Source organism: Pristis pectinata, chromosome 7, assembly GCF_009764475.1.
Source record: "Pristis pectinata isolate sPriPec2 chromosome 7, sPriPec2.1.pri, whole genome shotgun sequence".
NCBI classification, from domain to species: domain Eukaryota; kingdom Metazoa; phylum Chordata; class Chondrichthyes; order Rhinopristiformes; family Pristidae; genus Pristis; species Pristis pectinata.
In genome coordinates, this window is record NC_067411.1 from 52,778,637 (window position 1) to 52,804,386 (window position 25,750).

Consider the following 25,750-nt stretch of genomic DNA (forward strand, 5'->3'; position numbering starts at 1 on the left):
TCGGGCAAGTCCACACCTGACATGTGGGAGTTGTTTAAAGACCAGCTGATCAGAGCTCAGGACTGACATGTTCCAATAAGGAGGAGGGACAGTGATGGCAAGGTACGGGAATCTTGGATGATGAGAGAGGTTATGAATTTAGTCAAAAAGAAAAAAGGAAGCAAATGTAAGGTTTAGAAAGTTAAGAATAAAACAAGGCCCTTGGGGAATATAAAGATAGCAGGAAAGAAATCAAGCAGGGGATTAGGAAGGCCAAAAGGGGCCATGAAATGTCCTTGGCAAGTTGGATTAAAGAGAATCCTACAGCATTTTATACTTACATTGAAAACAAATAACTAGGAAGAGGATAGGACCACTCAAGGGTAAAGGAATAAAGGAGGGAACTTATGCTTGGAGTCAGAGGCTGTGGATGATGTACTAAATGAGCACTTTGCAAGGAGAAGGACATGGAGGATAGTGAGAGTAGTGTGGGGCACGCTGATGTGCGAGGGCATTTTGAGATCACAAAGGAGATGGTGTTGGGTCTCCTGAAGAGCATCAAGGTGGATAAATCCCCAGGCCATAATGGGATACATCCCAGGTTATTGAGAGAGGCAAGTGAGGAGATTGCTGTGGCTTAGACAGAGACCTTTGTATTCTCATTAGCAACAGGTCAGGTCCCAGAGGACTGGAAAGTAGCCAATGTTGTTCCTCCATTCAAGGAAAAAAGGGGTAATCAAGGAAATTATAGGCCACTTAGCCTCACATCATGATAAGGAAGCTATTGGAGAAGATTCTCAGGGAAAGTTTAAAGTGGTGCCATTAGTACAGCTGACTCACTGACTCGTGTGGTTTCAAGCCAGGAGGTGGAGCAGAGCAGTACAGCAGTGTTTCTGATTGGCTCATTATGAGGCACACTCGCCAATAATTAGAAGGCAGGATTTATCAGAGTGGCCATTTTGGAGTTACCATTTTGGAAGTGGCTGTGTTTGAGCTGTAAGTGCTGTGTTTGAGTATAAGTGCTAAGGCTTTGGCTCAAGGAGCTTTGGCGAGGAGGCTGAGCAGAGGAGCAGGTGAGGTTTTTCTTAAAATTACTTTTCCAATTAGTGCATCTGTGGTGGCAGTTAGGGCAGTGGCATGCTCTTTCTATAGGATGCGGGAGATCAGAGGAACTTCCATCATGCCTGATGACTTCACCTGTGGGAAGTGCGCCCAGTTGCAGCTCCTGATTGGCTGCATAAAGGAACTGGAGCTGAAATTGGATATCATCCAGGATGCTGAGAGCATCACAGATGAGGTCACACCTAAGATGCAGGCAGCAGCTGATTGGGTAACCATGAGGAAAGGCAAAAGGAATAGGCAGACCGTGCAGGGTTACTCTGTGGTCATTCCCCTCAGCAACAGGTTTATTGCTAGGGGGAATGACCTTTCAGGGCACAGCGACAGCAGCCATTTCAATGGCACTGTGACTGCTCTGAGGCTCAGTGGGGAAGAGAGGAATCAGGTAGGTCAACAGTGATAGGAGACTCGATAGTTAGTGGGATAGACAGGAGATTCTGTAGCTGTAGAAGGGACACCAGGATGGTGTGTTGTCAACCTGGTACTAGGGTTATGGATGTCTCAGAGAAGCTGCAGAAGCCCCTCAAGGGGGAGGGTGAGAAGCTAGAGGTCATGATGCACATCAGCACCAATGAGAGTTGTGAAGAAGAATGAGGTCCTGCACAGTGAGTATAGGGAGGTAGGAAAGAGGATGAAAAACAGGACCTCAGCAGTCTAGAGAAAATAACCCAAGTTTTTCCAACCTCTCCTTATTGCACATACCCTCTAATCCAGGCAGCATCCTGGTAAACCTTTTTTTGCACCCTCTCCAAAGCCTCTACACCCTTCCTATAATGGGTTGACTGAAATTAATGCAGTACTCCAAATGGGGTCTAACTAGAGTTTTATAAAGTTGCAACATAACTTCCTGACCTTTGAATTCAATACCTTGACTAATAAAGGCAACCATGCCATATGCCTTCTTTACCACTCTATCAACCTGTGTAGCCACTTTCAGGGAGCTATGGACTTAGATACCAAGATCCCTCTGTACATTGACACTATGAAGGGTCTTGCCATTCACAATGTACTCTCCCTTTACATTTGATGTCCCAAAGTATAACACCTCACACTTGGAGGGCAGGGCTGGCAGGATTAGCGAACCCTGGTTGTTGAGGGATATTGAGGCTCTGGTCTGGAGAAAGGTGTATGACAGGTATAGGCAGCTGGGATCAATTGAATCCCAGCTGCCTATACCTGTCATACACCTTTTTGGATTAGGAGTGCACGTCAGAGGGAAATCAGGAGGGCAAAAAGAGGGCATGAGATAGCTCTGGCAGATAAAGTAAAGGGGAATATTTAGAGATTCAACAAGTATATTAAGAGCAAAAGGGTAACTAAGCAGAGAATCAGTCCCCTTAAGGATCAACGTGGTCATCTATGTGTGGAGCCACAGGAGATGGGCGAAGTCTTAAATGAATATTTCTCATCTGTATTTGCTGTGGAGAAGGTGATGGAAGCTAAGGAAGTAAGGGAAATCAGTAGTGATGTCTTGGAATATACCCACATTACAGAAGAGGAAGTACTGGCAGTTTTAAGGCATATTAAGATGGATAAATCACAAGATCATAAGACAAAGGAGCAAAAGTAGGCCATTCAGCCCATCGAGTCTGCTCCATGTGCTAAACTAAAACTATTCCTATCTAGCCCCAATTTCCAGCCTTATCCCCATATCCCTTGATACCGTGACTAATTAGATACCTATCAATCTCCTCCTTAAACACCCCCAATGATTGGGCCTCCACAGTTGTACGTGGCAAAGAATTCCATAATTTCACTAGCCTCTGGCTAAAGAAATTTCTCCTCATTTCTGTTTTAAACCAGTACCCTCTAATTCTAAGATTGTACCCTCTAGTCTTGGACTCACCCACCAAGGAAAACAGCTTAGCCACATCTACCCTGTCCAGTCCTTTCAACATTCTAAATGTTTCTGAGGTCCCCTCTCATTCTTCTGTACTTCAGTGAGTATAGTCCAAGAGCCGACAAACGCTCATCATAAGTAAGCCCTTTCATTCCTGGAATCATCCTCGTAAATCTTTTCTGAACCCTCTCCAACATCAGTAAATCCTTCCTAAGATAAGGGGCCCAAAACTGCACACAGTATTCCAAATGAGGCCTCACCAGTGCCCCATAGAGCCTCATCAACACTTCCTTACTTTTATGCATTATATCTCTCGAAATGAATGTCAACATAGCATTCGCTTTCTTTACCGCCGATCCGACCTGGTGGTTAAACTTTAGGGTATCCTGCACGAGTACTCCCAAGTCCCTTTGTACTTCTGTTCTTTGAATTTTCTCCCCATCTAGATAATAATCTGCCCATTTATTTCTTTTTCCAAAGTGTACAATGGCACATTTCTCAACATTGAATCTCATCTGCCATTTCTTTGCCCTTTCTCCTAAACTATCTAAGTCTCTCCACAACCTTCCTGTTTCTTCAATACTCCTTACTCCTCCACCTATCTTGGTTCCATCTGCAAACTTAGCCACAAAACCATTTACTCCATAATCCAAATCATAAATGTACAAAGTAAAAAAGAAGCGGCCCCAACACCAAACCCTGCGGAACACCACTAGTAACAGGTAACAAACCAGAACAGGATCCCTTTATTCCCACCCTTTGCTTTCTGCTTATCAGCCAATGCTCCACCCATTCTAATATCCTACCTGTAATTCCATGAGCTCTCGTCTTATTAATCAGCCTCTTGTGCAGCACCTTGTCAAAGCCCTTTTGAAAGTCTAAATACACAACATCCACAGCCTCTCCCTTGTCCACCCTACCTGAGATTTCCTCAAAAAACTCCAATAGGTTGGTCAGGCAGGATCTTCCCTTCATGAAACCATGCTGGCTTGGACCTATCTTGCCTTGCACCTCTAGGTATTCCATAACCTCATCCTTGACGATCGATTCCAATAACTTTCCCACCACCGATGTCAGACTAATAGGTCTGTCATTTCCTTTATGCTGCCTCCCACCTTTCTTATACAGTGGAACTACATTTGCGACCCTCCAGTCCTCCGGAACCATGCCGGAGTCTATTGATTCTTGGAAAATTATCACCAATGCCTCCGCGATCTCTAAAGCCGCCTCCTCCAGAACCTAAGGATGCACTTCATCCAGTCCAGGAGACTTATCTGTCTTTACTCCCTTTAGCTTCCCTAGCACCTTCTCTCTAGTAATCTTGATTGAACTCAGTTCTGCCCCTGAGACCCCTGACCATCAGGTGTATTGCTTATGTCCTCCACAGGGCATGACCAAGTGCATCCAAGAACCACGTGGGAAGCAAGTGAAAAAAATGCAGGGGCCCTGGTGGAGATACTTACATCATCTTTAGCCACAGATGAGGTACCATAAGACTGGAGGGTGGCAAATATTATGGCTTTATAAGGGCTGCAAGGACAAACCAAGGAACTATGGGTTGGTGAGCCTATTATCAGTGGTGGAAAAGTTACTTGGGGGATTCTGAGGGAGAGAATCTGGAAAGGCAAGGAATGATTAGCAATAGTCAACATAGCTTTGTTCACAGGAAGTTATGTCCCACAAATCTGATATTTTTTGAAGTGGTAACAAAGAGGATTGACTAGGGCAGAGCAGTGGAAGTTGTAAACTTAGACTTTAGCAAGGCTTTTGACAAGGTCCTGCGTAGTAGTCTGTTCAGGAAGGTTAGATCACATGGGATCCAGGGCGAGCTAACTAGCTAGACACAAGATTGACTTGGTTGAGGGAGTCAGATTGTGGTAGCGGAGGGTTGTTATTTAGATTGGAGGCCTGTGACCAGTGGTGTGCTGCAGGGATCTGTACTAGGTCCACTGTTGTTTGTCATCTATATTAACAGTTTGGATGAGAATGGTATTAGCATGGTTAGTAAGTTTGTGGATGACATCAAAATTGGTCGTAAAATGGACAGTGAAGAGGATTATCTAAGATTACAATGGGATTTATATCAACTGGGGAAGTGGCCCATAGAATGGCAGATGGAATTTAACTCAGATAAGTGCGAGGTGTTGCACTTTAGGAAGCTAAATGAGGACAGGAGTTACACAGTAACAGCTCCGTAGAGTGTTGTAGAACAGACATATTGAATGGGACAGGTACATTGCTCCATAAAAGTGGAGACTCAGGTAGCCAGGGTTGTTAAGAATGCGTTTGGCATGCTTGTCTTCATTGGTCAGGGCACTGAGTACAGTAGTTAGGATGTCACCTTGCACCTGTACAAATCGTTGGTGAGACACACTTGTAGTATTGTGTGCAGTTCTGGTTGGCCAGCAAAAGGAAGGATGTCATTAAGATGGAAAGGATGCAGAAAAGATTCACAAGGACTGGAGGGCTGGATAGGCTGGGATTTTTTCCCCTGGAACTTAGTAAACTGAAGGGGTGACCTTATAAAAGGTATATATAAAATCATGAGAGGCAGAGATAAGGTGAATGATCAGTCTTTTTCCCCCAGGGTAGGGCAGTCTAAAACTAGAGGGCATAGATTTAAGGTGAGAGGGTAAAGCTTTAAAAGGGACCTGAGGGGGCAACTTTTTCCCCCACAGAGGGTGGAGAGTATATGGAACGAGCTGCCAGGGTAGTGGTAGAGGTGGGTAAAATTATAGTGTTTAAAAGACATTTAGACAGGTACATAGATAGGAATGGTTTACAGGGATATGGTTCAAATACAGGGAAATGGGACTAGCTCAGGTGGTCAGCATGGATGAGTTGGGCAATAGGGCCTATTTCCATGCTGTATACCTCTATAACTATGACCTGAGGCAGAAGAGGAGAATGGAAACAGAAGAGGAGGATTACATTAAGAATACTATGTCCATAGTGTCTTGGCCATTTGGATTAAGAATTGGCTTGCCCGTAGAAGACAAATGGTAGTGATCAATGGGTCTAATTCTGGCTGGAGATCCATGACTAGTGGTGTTCTGCAGGATCCGTACAGGGACCCTTGCTGTCTGTGATACATATAAATGACTTGGATGAAAATATGGATGGGTGATTTCGTTAGTTTGCAGATGACACTAAGATTGGTGGCATTGTGGATGGTGTAGAAGGTTGTCAAAGGATACTGCGGGATATAGATCAATTGCAGAGATGGGCAGAGAAATGCCACATGGAGTTCAATGCGGCCAAGTGTGAGGTGTTGCACTTTGGGAGATCAAATGTAAAGGGAAAGTATACAGTTAGTGGCAGGACTCTTAACAACATTTATATACAGAGGGATCTTGGGGTCCAAGTCCATAGCTCTCTGAAAGTGGTTGCACAAGTCGATAGGGTGGTAAAGAAGGCGTATGGTATACTTGCCTTTATTAGTTGAGGCACTGAGTTCCAGAGTCAGAAAGTTATTTTGCAGCTTTATAAAACTCTGGTTAGGCTGCATCTGGAGTACTGCATTCAATCCTAGGTGCCCCATTATAGGAAGGATGCAGAAGAGGTTTACCAGGATGCTGCCTGGATTAGAGTGCATGTGCAATAAAGAGAAGTTGGACAAACCAGGGTTGTATTCTCTGGAGTGGCTGAGGCTGAGGGAGGCTGCAGAGGGTCGTGGACTCAGCCAGCTCCATCACAGGCACAACCCTCCCCACCATCAAGAACATCTTCAAGAGGTGGTACCTCAAGAAGGTAGCATCTATCATTAAGGACCCTCACCATCTGGGACATGCTCTCTTCTCATTACTACCATTGGGGAGGAGGTACAGGAGTTTGAAGACACACACTCAATGATTTAGGAATAACTTCTTTCCCTCCGCCATCATATTTCTGATCAGTCCATGAACTCATGAACACTATCTCGTTATTCCTCTTTTGCACGATTTATTTATTCATTTTTGTAACTTAGAGCAATTTTTATCTCTTGCACTACACTGCTGCTGCCAAACAACACATCTCACAACATATGTCAGTGATAATAAACCTGATTCTGATAGAAGTTTATAAAATTATGAAAGGCATAAATAGACAGCTGGTATCTTTCTCCTAGGGTTGAAATGTCTAATATTAGAGGGCATGTATTTAAGGTGAGAGGGGATAAGTACAAAGGAGATGTGCAGGGCAATTTTTATTTTACAGACAGTGTGCAGCCAGAGGTGCTGGCGGAGGCAGATACGATAGAGGTTTTCAAGAGGTTCTTAGATAGGCACATGAATGTGCAGAGAATGGAGGGATGAGGAGTAATTAGCTTAACTAGTCTGGCACAACATCGTTGGCTGAAGGGACTGTTATTGTGCTGTGCTGTTCTTTGTTTTATGTCTCTATGACTTCTGTATCCTTGACAGGATTAAATTCCATCTGCCAACACTCCACCTAACTATCCATCTGATCCACCTGTAGCATTAGATAAGCTTCCTCACTATCGACAACACCATCAATTTTCATGTCATCCACTGATCATACCTCCTTTATTCACACCTAATTTATTAACATACATCTCAAACACCAAAGGTCCCAGCACTGGTCCCTACAGTACACCACTGATCACAGACTTCCAATCAGGAAAATATTCTTCCACCACTACCCTCTGCCTTCCACCACTACCCTCCCATCACCAAGCCAATTTTGGATCCAATTAGCCAGTTTGCTTTGGATCCCATGTGCCTTAACCTTCTGGACCAGCCTATTATGCAGGAACTTGTCAAATGCCTGACTGACTTCCATATGGACAATGTCTACTGCCTTGCCTCTAGCAGTCTTCTTAGTAACCTCCTCAAGAAACTCAATCAGATTAGTCTGGATTTCCCCTGCACAAAGCCATGCTGACTATCCTTGATTAGCTCCCATCTTCCCAAATGTTCATAAATCTTATCCCTTGAGATATTCTCCAATAGGTTCCCTGCCCATGACATAAGGCTCATTGGCTTAGAGTAACCTTGCTTATCCCTGCTGCCCTCATTAAGCAGAGAAACAATATTAGCTATCATCTTACCTGTGCCAAACAAAGATGCAAAAATATCTGTCAGGCCCAAGCAATCTCTTCCTTTACTTCCTCTAGTAATCTGAGATCTCATCTGCCCCTGAGGATTTATCAGCCCTTGTGTGTCCCAAGATATTTAACACCTTCTCCTTCTTAATATTCACATGCTCCAGATTATCTGTGTACCCCTTGCTGAACTGATTATCTTCCATGTTCTTCTCCTTGTTGAATATAGGTGAGAAGTATTCATTTAGGACCTTGCCCACATTGTCTGGGTCCATGCATAGATTACCCCTTTGGTCCCTAAGGGGACCTTCTCTTTCCCTAGCTACTTTCTTGCTCTGGATATGCTTAGAGAATGTATTGGGATTCTTCTTAATCTTACTTGCCAGGAAGCTTCATTGGCCTTTTTTTGACCTCCTAATTCCTTGTTTAAATTCTCTGCTATACTCTATATTCATCAAGAGACTCCCTTGATCACAGTATCATCAATATCTGCCATGTTTCCCTTTCTGTATTTCCAGGAACACAACCTTTCCATAACGTTGGGCTCACCCGTACTCAGCAGGTCAAGTACATCTCTGGACATAGAAACCTGAACCACTAATTCTGTTTCTCTCCACAGATGGTAGCTGACCTGCTGAGTATTTCCAGCATTTTCTCTTTAAATTTCAGTTTTCCGGCCTATTTTGATCAGTGTGGCCCTGATTTTGCCAAAAGAAGACAAAATGGAGATTTTTCCCAGCAACAGTTGTCTCTTTTTGAGCATTTATCAAAAGAAAACAGAGAGTATTAAAAACAAAATTGTACTTGTAAGAATGATCAGCAATAGCCTTAAGCTGCAGGCGCAAATCCTGCCAATGTAATGTTTCAAAGAAATCCACAAACAGCACACCAATCTAAACCTGTCGCCACCTTCCAAATTTATATGTTCGTGTACCTGTCTGCACACCTATGCGCACGATTTACCTTCTTGTGACATCTTAATTGCAGTAATTCTGGTGACTTCATCTTTTACTCTACCCTCACAAAAGAATACTCCAATGCCTTCATGTTTCTTGTCTGTACTCCACAAAACACTTGACGAGTAGTTTTCAGTCTTGCTCTGTTCCAGAGGGCTCTGTTGCTGACTGGAGTAGGAATCAATATCCCGTGCTATTGATATCTGGTCAGGCATAGGTGAGCCACGAAGAACACACATTAACGAGGTTTCCGATGTTGAGATTAGAGGGCTGGAGTTTATTAATGTCAAGTCTAGCAATGCCTCGACTAAATCTGCAGCCAAACAAAAAATATACAAATTAGAAGAGTGTGGAATCTACCAGCAAAGCCAATGAGGTGTTTCAGAAGTGCAATATAGTAACGTAGAAAATGCAACAGCAAATTTGCGCACACCTAGATCCCACAAACAGCAGTGTAAATATGAGCAGGAAACCTGTTTGGCAATATAAAAACAGTAAGTGCAGTAAGATATTAGCTCTGGAGAGAGAAACAGAGTTAATATTTCAGGTGGATGACCTTTCATCATTTCTGAAAGAAGTCTCCACAGCAAGGTTTTTTTTGAAGGTGCACAAATACAATAAAAGCGAGTGGTATTTTACAAACAAAAGCAAAGCACTGCAGATATTGCAAACCTGAGTAAAACAGAAAATGCCAGAACCACTCAGCTGGTTGGACTATCTCTGTGGAGAGAAGATCAAATTAACATTTCACACCGATAACATTGAATTTGGCACATTGAAGAAAGCATTTGGCACGCTTGCCTTCATCAGTCAGAATATTGAGTACAAGAGTTACAGCCGTACAAGACATTAGGAAGGCCACATTTGGAATACTGCATACAGTTCTTGTCACTCTGCAAAAAGAAGGATGTCATTAAAGTGGAGATGGTACAAAAAAGATTTAGGAAGATATTACTGGGAATGGAGGACTTGGGTTACAAGGAGAGGCTGAATAGGCTAGGAATTTTTTTCCCTGGAGCATAGGAAGCTGAGAGGCAACCTTATAGAGGTTTATAGGGGCATAGATAAGATGAATAGCCAAATTCTTTTCCCCAGGGTAGTGGAGTCTAAAACTAGAGGACATAGGTCTAAAGTGAGAGGGGAAATATTTAAAAGGGACCTGAGGGGCAACTTTTTCACACAGAAGGTTGTGAATATATGGAACAAGCTGTCAGAAGAAGTGATAGAGGCAGGTACAATTAAACATTTACAATTACAACATTTAAAAGGCATTTGGACAGTTATGTATATAGGAAAGATTTAGAGGAATATGGGCCAAATGCAGGCAAAGGGGACTAGCTTAGTTAGCCAAGTTGGTCGGCATGGACAAGTTGGGTCAAAGAGCCTGTTTCCATGTTGTATAGCTCTATGACTCTAAGATTAGATCAGAGACTTCAACTATTACAACAATTATTGCAAAGGAATTATTATGTTAGAATTACTATGGTGATGAATTATAATAAAGATCATTATGATTTGGTGAATAATGAAAACATATTGAGTCCCTTCCTATCTCTCTTCCCTTCACCACTAAAATATCCTGCCTGACCTCCTGAGTATTTCTAGAATTTTCTGTTTTCGTATCAGATTTCCAGCACCTGAGAATCTTTTTGATCTCACTTCATGTACAACAATCAATGCTTCCAATGTGGTCTCCTTTACAGTGGGGAAACCAAAGATAGATTGGGTGACCATTTTGGAGTCCAGTCCACAAAGGTGACACTGAACATTGAAGCTGCCCGTTGCTTTAATTCTCCACCACACTTCACTCTCATCTGTCTGTTGGTGGCCTGATACGTGAAGCCCAACAGCATTTCATCTTCTATCTAGACATAATATAGCCATCAGGACTGAACATTTTCCGCAGATGCTGCCTGACTTTCTGAATGCTTCCAGCACTTTCTATTTATTTCAGTTTTCCAGCATCTGCAGTTACTTTTTGCCTTTTGTTTGTTTTCCTGTCAAAATATCCTTCTATGCATTCTCATCTGGTTCATCTCTATGGTTCTGGATTCCACGTTCACTCTGAGTGAAGGAGTTTCTCCTTATTCCCTACTGGAATCAATAGTAACAATCATAAATTTATGGTCCCTAGTTCTGATCTCACACTAATGTAGAGATATCTTCTCCATGTTTACCCAATTAAAATTCTTCCAAATTCCTGTAGACTTTATCAGTTTATCTTGATAATTACAACTTCTGAACAGTTTGCCTCATCCTTGCAAACCATGTTTGCACTGCCTCTGCAGATTTATATTTTTTAAACAATACAGTGCCTCTGAAATGACTTGAAAAATATTGTTTCCATTGAAAAATGCTATTTTTTCAATCGCAATGGATTGCTTCACATTTTTCTAAAAGATATTCCAACAACCATGTCTTTTCCCAATCACTTATCTTGCATGCATCCCCTCAAATCCTCCTCACAATTCTCACCATCATTCAGCTTTATATCAACAGTAAACTTGTTCCCTTCAGCCTGTCCTTTTACTGATACGGACCGTAAACAGCTGGGAACTGAGCACTGATCCTGTGGCACATTCTACCCTGTTTTCTGCCTGTTAATCAATCCTCAGTCCATGGTACATATTACCCAATCACATGTGTTAGAATTTTGTGTTATAATCTCTTCCATGGCAGCTTTTCGAAGGCCCCCTGTAAGTCCAATATGCCACATCCTCTGTTTCCCCCTGATCTGCCCTCATAAAACTAACAGAATTCTAACTTTTCATAATCACTGTTAGACAAATTCAGTGCTAAATATTAATACTAGTGTGTTCTTCTTAAGGTATTTTCAGTCATATTTGGGATGATATTAGATTCTACAGAAAGGCTTTGCAATTTTGGGACCCGAGTGCATAGTTTAGGTTGAGATCACTGAGAAGCTAACAAGCCTTTCATTTTAAAATATATTATATACTTTGTTAATGAGAGCATCACTTGGACACATGGGTTTGTGATATCATAGCTACTTTGGAAATATGGTTGAGGGAGGGAGAGGATTGTCAGCTCAATGTTCCAGGGTACAGATAGAAACATAGAAAAACTACAGCACAAATCAGGCCCTTCGGCCTACAAAGCTGTGCCAAACATGTCCCTACCCTAGAACTTACTAGGCTTACCCACAGCCCTCTATTTTTCTCAGCTCCATGTACCTATCCAACAGTCTCTTAAAAGACCCGATCGTATCCGCCTCCACCACCGTTGCTGGCAACCCATTCCATGCACTCACCACTCTCTGAGTAAAAAACCTATACCTACTCCCCAGCACCTTAAACCTATGTCCTCTTGTGGCCACCATTTCAGACCTGGGGAAAAGCCTCTGACTATCTACCCGATCAATACCTCTAATCATCTTATATACCTCTATCAGGTCTCCCCTCATCCTCCGTCGCTCCAAGGAGAAAAGGCCAAGTTCCCTCAATCTACTTTCATAAGGCATGCTCCACATTCCAGGCAGCATCCTAGTAAATCTCCTCTGCACCCTTTCTATGGCTTCCACATCCTTCCTGTAGTGAGGCGACCAGAACTGAGCACAGTACTCCAAGTGGGGTCTGACCAGGGACCTATATAGCTGCAACAATACCTCACGGCTCCTAAATTCAATTCCCCGATTGATGAAGGACAATACACCATATATGAAGATGCTGGAGGCATCTTAGAGAAAGAGATAAGCAAGGAGGGGAGTTCCATTTTTGGTTAGGGACAACACCAGAGCATTACTTACATTCCTGGGGGAGCATCCAATAAGGCTATATGGGTGAGGCATAAAGCATAGAGCATAGAGCATAAAACAGTACAGCACAGGAACAGGCCCTGTGGCCCACAATGTTGTGCCAAACTAATTAAAACTAGTAATTAAATGCCTAACTAAACTAATCTCTTCTGCCAAACCAAGGTCCAAATCCCTCCATTCTCCGCGTATTCATGTGCCCATCTAAGAACCTCTTAAATGCCTCTATCGTATTTGCCTCCACTACCACCCCTGGCAGCATATTCCAGTCACCCACCACTCTCTGTGTAAAAATGAAACTTGCCCCACACATTTCCTTTAAACCTTCCCCCTCTCACCTTATATGCATCCCCTGTGGTGTTAGATATTTCAACTCTGGGATAAAGATACTGGCTGTCTACTCTATCAATGCCTCTGATAATCTTGTAAACTTTTATCAGGTCTCCCTTCAGCCTCCACCGCTCCAGAGAAAACAACACAAGTTTGTCCAACCTCTCCTCATAGCACATGCAGCATCCTAGTAAACCTCCTCTGCACCCTCTCCAAAGCCTCCATGCAATACTCCAGATGTGGCCTTCACAGAGTTTTATAAAGCTGCAACATAACTTCCTGACTCTTGAACTCAATGTCTTGGCTAAAAAGGCAAGCATGACATACACCTTCTTTACCGCCCTATCGACCTGTGCAGCAACTTTCAGGAAGCTATGCAATTGGACCCCAAGATCCCTCTGTACATCAACACTGTTAAGGGTCCTGCCAACAACAGTGCACTGTCCCTTTACATTTGATCTCCCAAGGAACGACACCTCTCACTTGGCTGGATCAAACTCCATCTGCCATTTCTCTGCCCATAACAGCAACTGATCTATATCCCACTGTATCTTTTGGCAATCTTCTACACTATCCACAACACCACCAATCTTTCTATCATCTGTGAATTTACTAAGCCATCCAATCCATGTTTTAATCCAAGTCATGTATATCTATCACAAACAGCAGAGGTCCTAGTTACGGACCCCTGAGGAACACCACGAGTCACAGATTTCCAGCCAGGATAAGTCCTATCGACCACAACCCTCTATCTGCTATGGGCAAGCCAATTCTGAATCCAAGTGGCCAAGTCACTGCGGATCCCATGCATCTTAATCTTCTGGATGAGCCTCCCATGAGGGACTTTGTCAAACACCTTACTAAAATCCATATAGAAAACATACAGTGCTCTACCATCATAGATCACCTATGTCAACTCCTCACAAAACTCAATCAAGTTAGTAAGACAATTCAATATCTCTGTTTGGGTTATCTTGTTCATTCTTAGTCTAAACATGAGTGGTTTATATATTTGTTAATTTGGACTACCGCCACCAATAGAATTGGGGTTAAGTTAGTAAGACATGACTTGCCCCACGCAAAGCCATGCTGACTGTCTTTAATTAGGTCATTGTTTTCCAAATGCTCATAAATCCTATCCCTACATATCCTCTCCAATAGCTTTCTTACTATTGATGTGAGACTCAGTTTCCAGAATTATCCCTATTTCCCTTGTTGGAAAATGGAACAACATTAGCTACTCACTGGTTCTCCGAGACTTCACCTGTGGTTAGGGAGGACACGAAGATCTTAGTCAAGGTCCCAGCAATCTTATCTCTTGCCTCTCTCATTAAGCTGGGGTACTTCCCATCAGACCTAGGGGAGTTATCCATGTTAATGTTCTTCAAGAGACCGAACACTACCTCTTTCTTTATCTGAACATGCCCTAGCATATTAGCATGCTCCACACTGATCTCACTATCCTCCACATCCTTCTCCTTTGTAAATACCAACGCAACATACTCAGTTAGGAAATTGGCCACATTCTCTGCCTCCAAGCACATGTTCTCTCCTTTATTCTTGAGTGATCCTACCCTCTCCCTTGTTACCCTCTTGCTCCTGATGTATGTATAGAATACTTTGAGACTCCTTTAATCCTTTCACGAACCTTTCATGGCCCCTCCTGGCTCTCCTAATTCTCTTCTTGAGTCCTTTTCTAGCTTCTTTATAATCCTCAAGAGGTCTGTTTGATTTTAGCTTCCTAAACCTCACATACACTTCCTATTTCTTCTTAACTAAATTCTTCACCTCTCCTGGCATCCAAGGTTCCCTTACCTTGCCATCCTTTGTCTTTCCTTCTTACTAGAACATGCTTTGCAGTTGGTCTTTAAATACCCTCCACATATTGGATGTGGACTTGCCCACAAACTGCTGTTCCCAATTAACTCTCCTAGTTCCTACCTAATACTCTTGTAGTTCACCCTGCTCCAATTTAATACTCCACAGCAAGGTCCATACTTATCCTTATTCATAGCTATCTTAAAACTTAATGAGTTGTGATCACTGTTCCTGAAGTGTTCTCCCTCTGAAGGATCAGTCACTTGGCCAGGCTCATTTCCCAACACCATTTCCAGTATAGCCCCTTATTTCATTGGATTATTGACATACTGATTAAAGAAACCCTCCTGGATGCACCTAACAAATTCTGCCCCATCTAAACCTGTTGCACTGAGGTGGTCCCAGTCTATATTGGGGAAGTTGAAATCACCCATGACAGCAACCTTGCTGTTCTTATACCTTTCCATAATTTGTCTGCATAATCTGTTCCTCAATATCTGGGTGGCTATTTGGGGATCTGTAGTTTTCTCCCATCAGAGTGATTGAACCTTTTATATTTTTTGAGTTCTACCCATATAGACTCAGTGGATGAGGCCTCCATTATGTTACCTCTGAGTCATGAGGTTAAGAACTCGAGTCCCACTCCAGAGTCTTAAGCACATGGTTGAGTGTAATGTTGAGGGAATGATGCACTGATGGAGATGCTGCCTTTCAGATAAGAAATTGAACAGGGGTCCCATCAGCTCCCAAATGAAGACAATAGATCTTATGACACAATTTTTGCTGGGCAATATTTCTCAACCAGCATTACCAAAATAGATAGGTTTGTCATTATGCTTTCATTGTTTGTTGAAAATTGCTGTGTGTAAACTGCTATCATATTTTTCTGCCTGACAACAGTGTACTCTGTAGGATGTGAAGTGATGTGTGAACTTGAACAGGGTCATTTCAATGGAACTTTGTTCTCTAATATTCAAGGAATACTGAGCTTTTTAAGTAGGTGCATAGAGTACAAAAAAATTATAAAACCCTGATCACAGTTTAATAAAATGTGAAGATGGTGGAAAGGGAACATCAAAGATTCTGAAGATGAGAGTTTTCAGTTAAAACTTTATAGTGACCTCATAGAGGTTTGTAAAATCACAAGGGGCATAGATCGGGTAGATAGTCACAATCTTTTTCCCAGGATAAGAGATTCTAAAACTAGAGGGCAGAAGTCTAAGGTGAGAGGAAAGATTTAAATGGGATCTGAGGAGTAAGTTTTTTTTTACACAGGGGATGGTGGGTATATGGAACAAGCTGTCAGAGAAAGTGATAAAGGAGGGTACTATTTAACATTTAAAAGAGATTTGGACCGGTACCTGGATACAGTAATACAGCATGGAATCAGGCTCTTTGGTCCAATGTGCATGCTGAAAGGAAATGTTTAGAGGGATACGGGCAAATGAGACTAGCTCAGGAAGACACCTTGGTCAGCATGGATAAGTTGGTCTGAAGGGCCTGTTTCTCTGCTGTATAACACTGACTGACTCTAAATCTTTGTTGCACTCCTACTGTGGCAAGAATATCCTTCCTCAGATGAGGAGCATGGAAACTGCATGGAAAACTCCAATTGGAGTCTCACCAAGGCCTTGCATAGATGTGGTGAGGTATCCTTGCTCCTATACTCAAATCCACTTGCAACAACAGTCCATTACAGTGACAACATACAAGGCTGTCCTAACTGCTTGCTGCACTTGAATGCTTGCTTTAAGTGACTGGTGTTCAAGGACACCCATGTCTCATCACACCTTTCTTTTTCCCGTCTGAGGTATTTATCTGAACCGTTGCAGAAAAATGTCTCATTTGCTTTCAGTTAAGTTTAATGACATAATTCTTCTCCAACTGCTACACGAAGTGTCAGGGCCTTTCTTGTACCTCATGCTGACATTTGTGAAGAGCACACTTTATTTAGTGGATAAAGTGAAAGTATCCACATTATCTTTATTTACAGCATGGTAACAGGCCCTTCCGGCCCAAAGAGTCTGCTCTGCCCATTTAAATCCATGTTAACCTACCTGTACATCTTCAGAATATGGGAGGAAACCGGAGCACCTGGAGGAAACCCACGCAGATGCTGGGCAAACGTACAAGTTCCTTACAGACAGTGGCGGGAATTGAAACCCGATTGCTGGCTCTGTAGTAGCGCCATGCTAACTGCTATGCGATCATGCCACCCACTACTAAATAAAGTGGATAAAACATTACTTCGAAATCTCTTCAAAACTGCACAGGTTTATTTTACAGAATGATATCTGTGCAGGAGTCATTAAGATATTTTGATATAATCATATTAGTAATGCTTGCAGTTCCGGGCAGGCAGTCAGTGGGAGATTTTTGTGGTATGCCTGATAAAGTCTGAGCTTAAAAGACAACTTGAGAAGGAACAGAGATTGGTCTCAGCCCAAAGTCATGAAATTCCTGCCTATTGAACATTTTAATTTTCAAATGACTTATATGAAAATATGGTTGGATGGATTAGTAAATTTGCAGATGATGCAAAGTTAGGTGGCACTGTGGATCGGGTAGAAGATTGCCAAAGAATACAACAGGATATAAATCAGTTGCAGATATGGGCAGGGAAACATCACATGGAGTTTAATCTGGCCAAATGTGATGTGTTACACTTTGGGAGATCAAATGTAAAGGGACAGTACACTGTTAATGGCAGGACCATTAACAGTACTGATGTACATGGGGTCCACAGCTCCCTGAAAGTGGCTGCACAGGTTGATAGGGTGGTAAAGAAGTCATGTGGCATGCTTGCCTTTATTAGTTGAGGCACTGAGTTCAAGAAGTTTATAGGCCGTGTCTGGAGCATTGCATTGAATTCTGGTCACCCCATTATAGGAAGAAGGCTTTGGAGAGGGTGAAGCAGAGGTTCACCAGGATGCTGCCTTGATTTGAGAGCATGTGATATAAGTGGAGGTTGGAAAAACTTGGGTTGTTTTCTCTGGAGTGGCGGAGGCTGAAGGGAAACCTGATAGAAGTTTATAAAATTATGAGGAGCATAGATAGAGTAGACAGTAGGTATCATTTTCCCATGGTTGAAATACTTAATAGTAGAGGGCATGCATTTAAAGTGAGTGGGGTGTTCAAAGGAGATGTGTGGGGCAAGTTTTTTTTTACACAAGATCCTGAGTTATGTGTTTGCACAAAGATCCTTAGTTATATGTTTGGTCAACCATTAAACCTTTCAAAGTAGGCTATCTTGCTCTACAATAAATTATTAAGACGTATATAGGCCCAGGGGTGGTCTTGCATTGAATGGGGATTGGAGCATGCTCCTTCCCTCGTTGAATATTGTCATTTTAGAAATTAGTTTTGGGTAAAATTACTTACACAGCAGAAATCATTCCAACTTTTCCTATTATTTAGATATCTTGTGTGAGCCTTTATTGATTCCGCCATCTACCATAAGCCCCTTCCATGCTTCAAACTGAATGAAATTATATTAATGATATCACAACAAAAAAATTCCAACAGTTAGACCATGACAGACTAAGGCATAAAGTGAGGAAAGACCCAGTGGAAATAACTCTGGAAGCTGAGATCCAGGGTAATCAACTCCTTTGTATCACACAACTCAGATTATCCAATCACCATCCCAAAATAAAAGTCAGAAAGAAGTCATTCAGCCTACTGTGCCTGTGTCAGCTCTTCAAAAAAGCTCTCCAATTAGGCTTTCTTACCAGACCTTCTCAGAGCCCATGAGTCAAAGTCAAAGTCAAAGTTGAGTTTATTGTTATATCCACAAGTACCTGTATGCACAGGTGCAATGAAAAACTTACCTGCGGCAGCATCACAGGCACATAGCATCATATAAGCAGCATTCACAAGAAAAACATAAATTAAAAACAAACTATGCATGATTTTTCACAAGAAAACACAAATAGAACAAAAAAAACAAAGTCCATTTTAGTGCAAAGTGGTCAAATTGGTTAGAGTTTTGCTAAACTGTAGTGACTAGGGTTTTTCTGGCTGATTGAAGAACTGAATGGTTGAAGGGAAGTAGATGTTCTTGAACCTGGTGGTGTGGGACTTCAGGATCCTGTACCTCCTGATATGAGGAAAACCTTTTAAAAATATTTTTAAAATATAAATTAGTTGCAAATATCATTTATGAATGCCCAGGCAGTGATTTCAGTGACAGTCATGATGTGTGGAAATGTAGAATAACACATTTTTGGGATGTTAGTAGTAGTGGATGAATTGATTGATTGAAATAACTTTCAAATGAATACTAGCCATTCAAAAAAAAACTGTGGCTCTGTGTATAAATATTTATAATTTCTGTAATAAACATTAGCATAAGCATTGATGAAAAAGTTGAAAGGAGAGTAAGTGCTGGCCATATTGTAATGTTTAAAGGACATTGGGATTAAGGGATCTTATAAAAGGTAGATAGAGAAATTAATTCCTCTGGGTGGTGGTCCAGATAAGAGGGCACAATCTTAAAATTAGAGCCAGTTAGTTCAAGGGTGATGTCAAGAAACCCTTCTTCAAACAGAAGAGTCTGTCCCCCCAAATGAGAGAGGTCAATTGAATAATTCAGAACTGAATTTGATAAATTTTGATTAGTGTACTAATGGTTATCTAATGAAGCTCTGCAGGTCAGGTACAAATCAGCTATGGTCTAATTAAATGGCCAAAGAGGCTTGAGGGTTTGAATAGTTTCACCTTGTTTCCATGTTCCTCTGTTAAATCAAGCTTGGAGGCTAGCCATCATTTAGTAAGACATGTAAAAGGTATTATTCTAATGATGCCTTACTTTAATTATTCAGAATAATGCATCCAAACTAGCTAAACTACATTTGGCTATTTACAAATGAAACTACAAATATAGAAGACATGGAAAAACATTGGTCTCACTGGATCAGTCTAACGTAATGTCACCATATCACATCCAGTCATGAATCAAACATTAACAAATCATCAGGCAAACTGACTTCCTGAACATTCTGCTTGCAAATTAGTGGATTCAAAGCAATGAGGGGAAGGTTAAACAGGGGAAGGTGTATTTAACACATTCACATAACACATTCTATGCGCGTTTTGAACAAAAGGGAAGTGGATTGTCACCATCCACCCTGACAGCCACCAACGCAGCTGAACCTGTGATCACAGTGGATGATGTAAGATCAGCCTTCCGGAGAGTGAACACGAGGAAAGCACCTGGCCCAGATGGTATCCTGGACCGTGTGCTCAGATCTTGTGCTGATCAGCTGGCAGAAGTATTTGTGGACATATTCAACCTCTCCCTGCTTCAATCTCAGGTTCCGTCCAGTTTTAAGAAGACCATTATCATCCCGGTACCAAAGAAAAGCAAGGTAACATGCATCAATGACTACTGACCAGTGGCTCTGATATCCACCATCATGAAGTGCTTTGAGAGGTTGGTCATGGCACGCAACAGCTCCAGCCTACCAGACAACCTGGATCCATTGCAATTTGCCTATCGGCGAAACAGGTCTACAGCGGATGCCATCTCCCTGGCCCTACACTCAGCTCTGGAGCGTCTGGACAGTAAAGACTATTGACTACAGCTCTGCCTTCAATACAATAATTACAAGCAAGCTTGTCACCAAACTCCGAGACCTAGGACTCAACACCTCCCTCTGTAACTGGACCCTTGACTTTCTTAACAAACAGACCACAATCAGTGAGGATAGGCAGCAGTACCTCCGGCAGAATTATTCTCAACACTGGTGCCCCACAAGGCTGCGTCCTCAGCCCCCTACTCTACTTCCTATACACTCACGACTGTGTGGCCAGATTCTGCTCCAACTCCATCTACAAGTTTGCAGATGATACCACCATTGCAGGCCGCATCTCAAACAGCCATGAGTCAGAGTACAGGAAGGAGATAGAGAGCTTAGTGGAATGGTGTCATGACAACAACCTTTCCCTCAATGTCAACAAAACTAAAGAGATGGTCATTGACTTCAGGAAAGGGGGCGGTGTACATGCACCTGTCTACATCAATGGTGCTGAGGTCGAGAGGGTTAAGAGCTTCAAGTTCCTGGGTGTGAACATCACCAACAGCCTGTCCTGGTCAAATCATGTAGATGCCACCGCCAAGAAAGCTCACCAGTGCCTCTACTTCCTCAGGAGCCTAAAGAAATTTGGTTTGTCCCCTTTGACTCTCACCAACTTTTACCGATGCACCATAGAAAGTATCCTATCTGGATGTATCACGGCTTGGTACAGCAACTGCTCTGCCCAGGACCACAAGAAGCTGCAGAGAGTTGTGGACACAGCCCAGTGCATCACTGACACCAGCCTCCCCTCCTTGGACTCTGTCTTTACCTCTTGTTGTCTTGGTGTAGTAGTCAGCATAATCAAAGACCCCACTCACCCGGGACATTCTCTCTTCTCTCCTCTTCCATCCAGTAGAAGATACAGGTTCCTGAGGGCACGTACCACCAAACTTAAGGACAGCTTCTACCCCACTGTGATGAGACTATTGAACGGTTCCCTTATACAATGAGATGGAGTATAACCTCACGATATACCTTGTTGTGACCTTGCACCTTATTGCACTGCACTTTCTCTGTAGCTGTGACACTTTACTTTGTACTGTTACTGTTTTTACCTGTACTGCATCAATGCACTTTGTACTAACTCAATGTAACTGCACTGTAATTAATTGACATGTATGATCGGTTTGTAAGACAAGCTTTTCACTGTACCTCGATACAAGTGACAATAATATTAAACCAAACCAACCAACTAACTTGACTAATAGGTCAACTAGTTGATCTCATTCAATCTTCACCATTACTGACAGCAGTGCTGAGGCAATTCAGTTAAATTTACATAACATTAAGTGGGATCTCCATTAGATATGGGGAAGACAATGGAATCAACAACAAGCTAGCTACAGAGAATAAGATATGCAATGCAGTACCAACCACATTGTCCCACTCAAACTATTCCAATGTAACTACAAAATAAGCATCTACGTGTTAACATGATTATCCAGCCATATGCAATTCACAAAATGCATGACAATGTGATTGAACAGTGTCTTATCTTTATCAATATGTTCAAAGAGGACAGCACTTGTAGCCTAAAGAGATAACAACTCACTGGCAAATTGAATTCAGATTATGTTTTGTCAAATGTATATAGTGGCATGAAAACTCAGCACCAGACCAGCTCTCAACATCAAGGCAATATTCAACTGCAGTGTAGTTGAATATTGCTTTGATGGAGCCAAACCTGGCATCAAAGGAGATTGCCACTGATGGTCATATTACCTTACAAAAAGATTACAGTGGGTGGAATCTACTGCAGACCAGGACTCAATGTTCCTCCACTCACTCCCTATGCATAAACTGTAGGATGCTTTGCTACAGCCCAGTCCATGGGAACTAACAGCAAGAACATAAACGTCATCACCTCCAAGTCTCCGTTCAAATGATACACCTCTTTGACTTGCCTACTTGGTGTTCTTTCATTGTTGACAGAGTGTTGTTCAGGAATTCCCCACCTAACGTTACTCTGAGCACAAAGGAAAGCAGTGGATCAGGAAAAGGGTGGGTCAACGGTTTCTGTACACTGGAAGGGCAACAAAAATTAAGCTTTATTAGCACTATTCACATTGAGGCTTCATTGTTATACTTACTATGTTGTAAAGGAAAGTGAAAAGTAAAGACCACAGTTCAAAAATTTTGGCTGTCGCATCTTTCACGCCAGTGGGATACACGTGGAAGTACTCTTAAAATGTATTCACTCACGGTTGTAAAATAATCCAAAACTGACATTCGCTGTTTTAGTTTGTTTTATGGTGATAATAGTCTCGTCGAAAAAGATTCGTCCCGAAGGCCTGGATTGTAAACAGGTGTAAAGTATAACAATCACACCAACCGATCTGGGAAAGGCTCACGCAGCACTCTTGTGCATTACAATAAAACAATTGTGCGGGGAAGGTTATGCGTCACAGCAAATTCCTCTGTCATTTTTTCAAATATTGTCCAAGATATGAATACCATGGTTGGGCCAGTTAGAAAGTGGTTCAGAAAGTTAACTTTGTTCAGAAAGTTAAACGCAGTAATTAAATAAAGCTTGGCTAGAACCCGCCATGAATTGCCCGTGACCAACAGTGACATTTGCTGACACAGCGACATTGGTTGAAAATCATAACCATATATATTACTCATGTAACACATAGACATGGAGTTGAAAATCCATTCTGAATTATAATAGTTACTATCTAAAGTGCAGAAAGACTCAAAATCAGATCACCGCTCCTTGTTTCCTATCAGTCATCAGGTTAACTCCTTTAAGCTACGCCGTGTTGGTATTTCTTTGAACACATTTTTTAACAGTCCGTTCTTTAATACTGAAACGCCCTTTCCCGAATCAATAAGTACACTGGTTCATGTTTTAACGTTACTTTCGCCACCGGACGCTATGCCAAGAAGTTGTGAACCCACCTTACCTGAATTTAACAAAAAGGTAATATGAATGATCAAGATTCCTAGTAACTCCATTGCTGGTCCCGCGCGGTATTCCGTTATTTCACATCACCGGCTTTTTCCTTTTTAGCCTTTATTCCACAGATTGTTAGTCACTGTGACTGATTTTCTTTCTGGCCGTGCGCGTGTCACAGACCAGAAGTACAATTAAATAGAATTAGCAGGTTGGCTGAAATATCCCTAGGTTGTGTACAAAGCGGATTCCAGCTCTTCTGTCGCAGGGAGTGGGTGATTGTTCCCTTTTCCTGTTTCCTGTGAGAACGGCAGAGGAGTGCTGTATCGGATGCGGCAGGACGCACAGCCAAATAATCTGGCATTCCTGAAAATGTCAGCAGCACCGATCAATGGACTGCAAACAGCCAAGTGTTCAATCAAACTGAAGTTTCTCAATACCAAGGCAAGCATCGAAATTACAGCTATGGGGATGTTACATAAAAATGTTCGACGTGTTCACGGACGAATAAAGTGTACTGAGCCTAAATTCTTAAAGGCGTGGGATTCCACTTCCATAAATGAGGCACAGAAGGAGGGGCCGGGGGTCCCGTCTGATGTTGCCTGCAGATTTCCACGGTCGCTGGCTGCGGCTCTTCGCCCCGCTCATCCTTTTCATCAGACGTTTGAATGAAATGCTGTGAATAACGACAATTAAATACAGCAGAACTCTTGTAATCCGCTATCCGATTATTCGGAAATCCCAATGGTTCGGCACCCGGCTCACCAGATGATATTTGCCGAGTTCCCTTTTCCACTGACGGGGAGGAGGCGGCGGTTCCCGCACTCCCCTTGTATTGACCGCGGACCCCTGTCCCGCTCTCCTTTTTCACTCACCGGGGAGGAGTCCCTGTGCTCTCTTTTCACCTACCAGAGCGTCTTCAATGTTCTCACCGACTTCCAGATGTACTTTCAACAATAACAATTATTCCTTCCTGTCTGGCACAGTTAAGAAAGATAACTCAACTGCGGTTTACAAAGGAAATTATAGATAGTATTAGATACAAAGAGAGGCATATCAAATTACCAAAAGAGTTGCAGGAGCATTTTAGCATTCAGCGAAAATTTTTTGAGATTGATGAAGAGGAGAAAGGTGGAGTGTGAGAGCAAGGGTGCAGTGGGTATAAAATCTGACTTTCCGTAAATGCTTAAAGAGAAGGATCAGTGAAAGCAAATGTGGGCTCTTCGTGGTCACAAAGGGAAGAAATTATGATTGGAAACAAAGGAATAGTAGAACAATTAAACAAGTACTTGGTTTCCTCTTCACAAAGGAGAACACAAATAACGTCCCAGCTCTACTAGGGAATCGAGGGCCTCCAAAGTGTGTGGAGCTGAGGGAAATTAGTATCAACAAAGAAACACAATTTAGGAAATTAATGGAGCTAAAAGCCAACAAATCTCCAGGGTTTGTTGGTCCACACCCCAGAGTATCAAAGAATGTGGCTCTGGAAATAGTGGATGCATTAGTGGGCCAGCTTTCAAAGTCTTTTTTGATTCTGGAGTAGTTCCAATAGATGGCAAATGTCACCCAACTATTTAAAAAGGAAGAGCGGGAAAAAAGGAATTACAGACCAGTGAGCCTGACTTCGACAGTGGGGAGAATGCTACAATCTATCCTAAAAGATATAAAAAGAGAAAGCACAATGGTACAGTTTAGCAAGGCTGCTGCCTCATAGCCCCAGCAACCTAAATTCAATCCTGACCTCAGGTGCTGTCTGCATGATGTTTTCGTGTTCTCTGTGACTGTGTGGGCTTCTTCTGAGTGCTCCAGTTATCTTCCACATTCTATAGATGTGTGAGTTGGTAGGTTAATTAGCCATTGTAAATCGACCTTTGTGCGTAGGTGACAGGCATAATCTAAGGGAGGTTGATGAGAATGTGGGAAGAATAAAATTGGATTAGTGTGAATGGATGCTCAATGGTTTGTTCAAATTTGTTGGGCTGAAAGGTGTGTCCCTGTGCTGATTCACTCTATAACAGAGCATGTGGAAGACATCAAAGGATAGACAAAGTGGGATTATTGGAAATGCTTTACAAGTCTACTGGATGTCACAAAACAGGTAAGGAAGACCAATGGATGTGGTATATTTGTACTTTTCATAAGGTCCCACAGGTTAGTGTGCAAAATTAAAATGCATATCATTGTGGGATAAAATATTAGCGGAGATTGAGAATTGGTTGACAGACCAGAAACAGTAAGGAATAGGTGGGTCTTTTGGCAGTGTCAAATGCAACAAAGATCAGTATCTGGCAGTGTCAAATGCAACAAAGATCAGGGTTTGGATCCCAGCTATTCACAATATATATTGATCATTTGGATGAGAGAACTAAATGTAATATCTCCAAGACAAAGCTGGAGTGAGGGGTGGGATGGAAATG

At 42.2% G+C, this 25,750-nt stretch overlaps 1 protein-coding gene across 5 annotated transcripts in view; it reads right to left on the reverse strand.

The window, feature by feature from the left end:
• tek (TEK tyrosine kinase, endothelial) overlaps window positions 1–23,597 on the reverse strand; it is a 152,192-nt gene extending 128,595 nt beyond the window's left edge. For 3 of the 5 annotated variants that reach the window (XM_052020716.1, XM_052020714.1, XM_052020715.1), the window contains exons 1-2: window positions 23,344–23,581; window positions 8,946–9,251 (exon numbers count right to left, since the gene is read on the reverse strand). In XM_052020716.1, coding sequence (XP_051876676.1) covers window positions 8,946–9,251; window positions 23,344–23,395 — 358 coding nt within the window. In that variant the 5' untranslated portion in view covers window positions 23,396–23,581. Of the gene's footprint in view, window positions 1–8,945; window positions 9,252–23,343 lie in introns of all 5 variants that reach the window. The other 2 variants (XM_052020713.1, XM_052020717.1) reach the window with 2 other exon arrangements.
• Window positions 23,598–25,750: the final 2,153 nt, after the last annotated feature.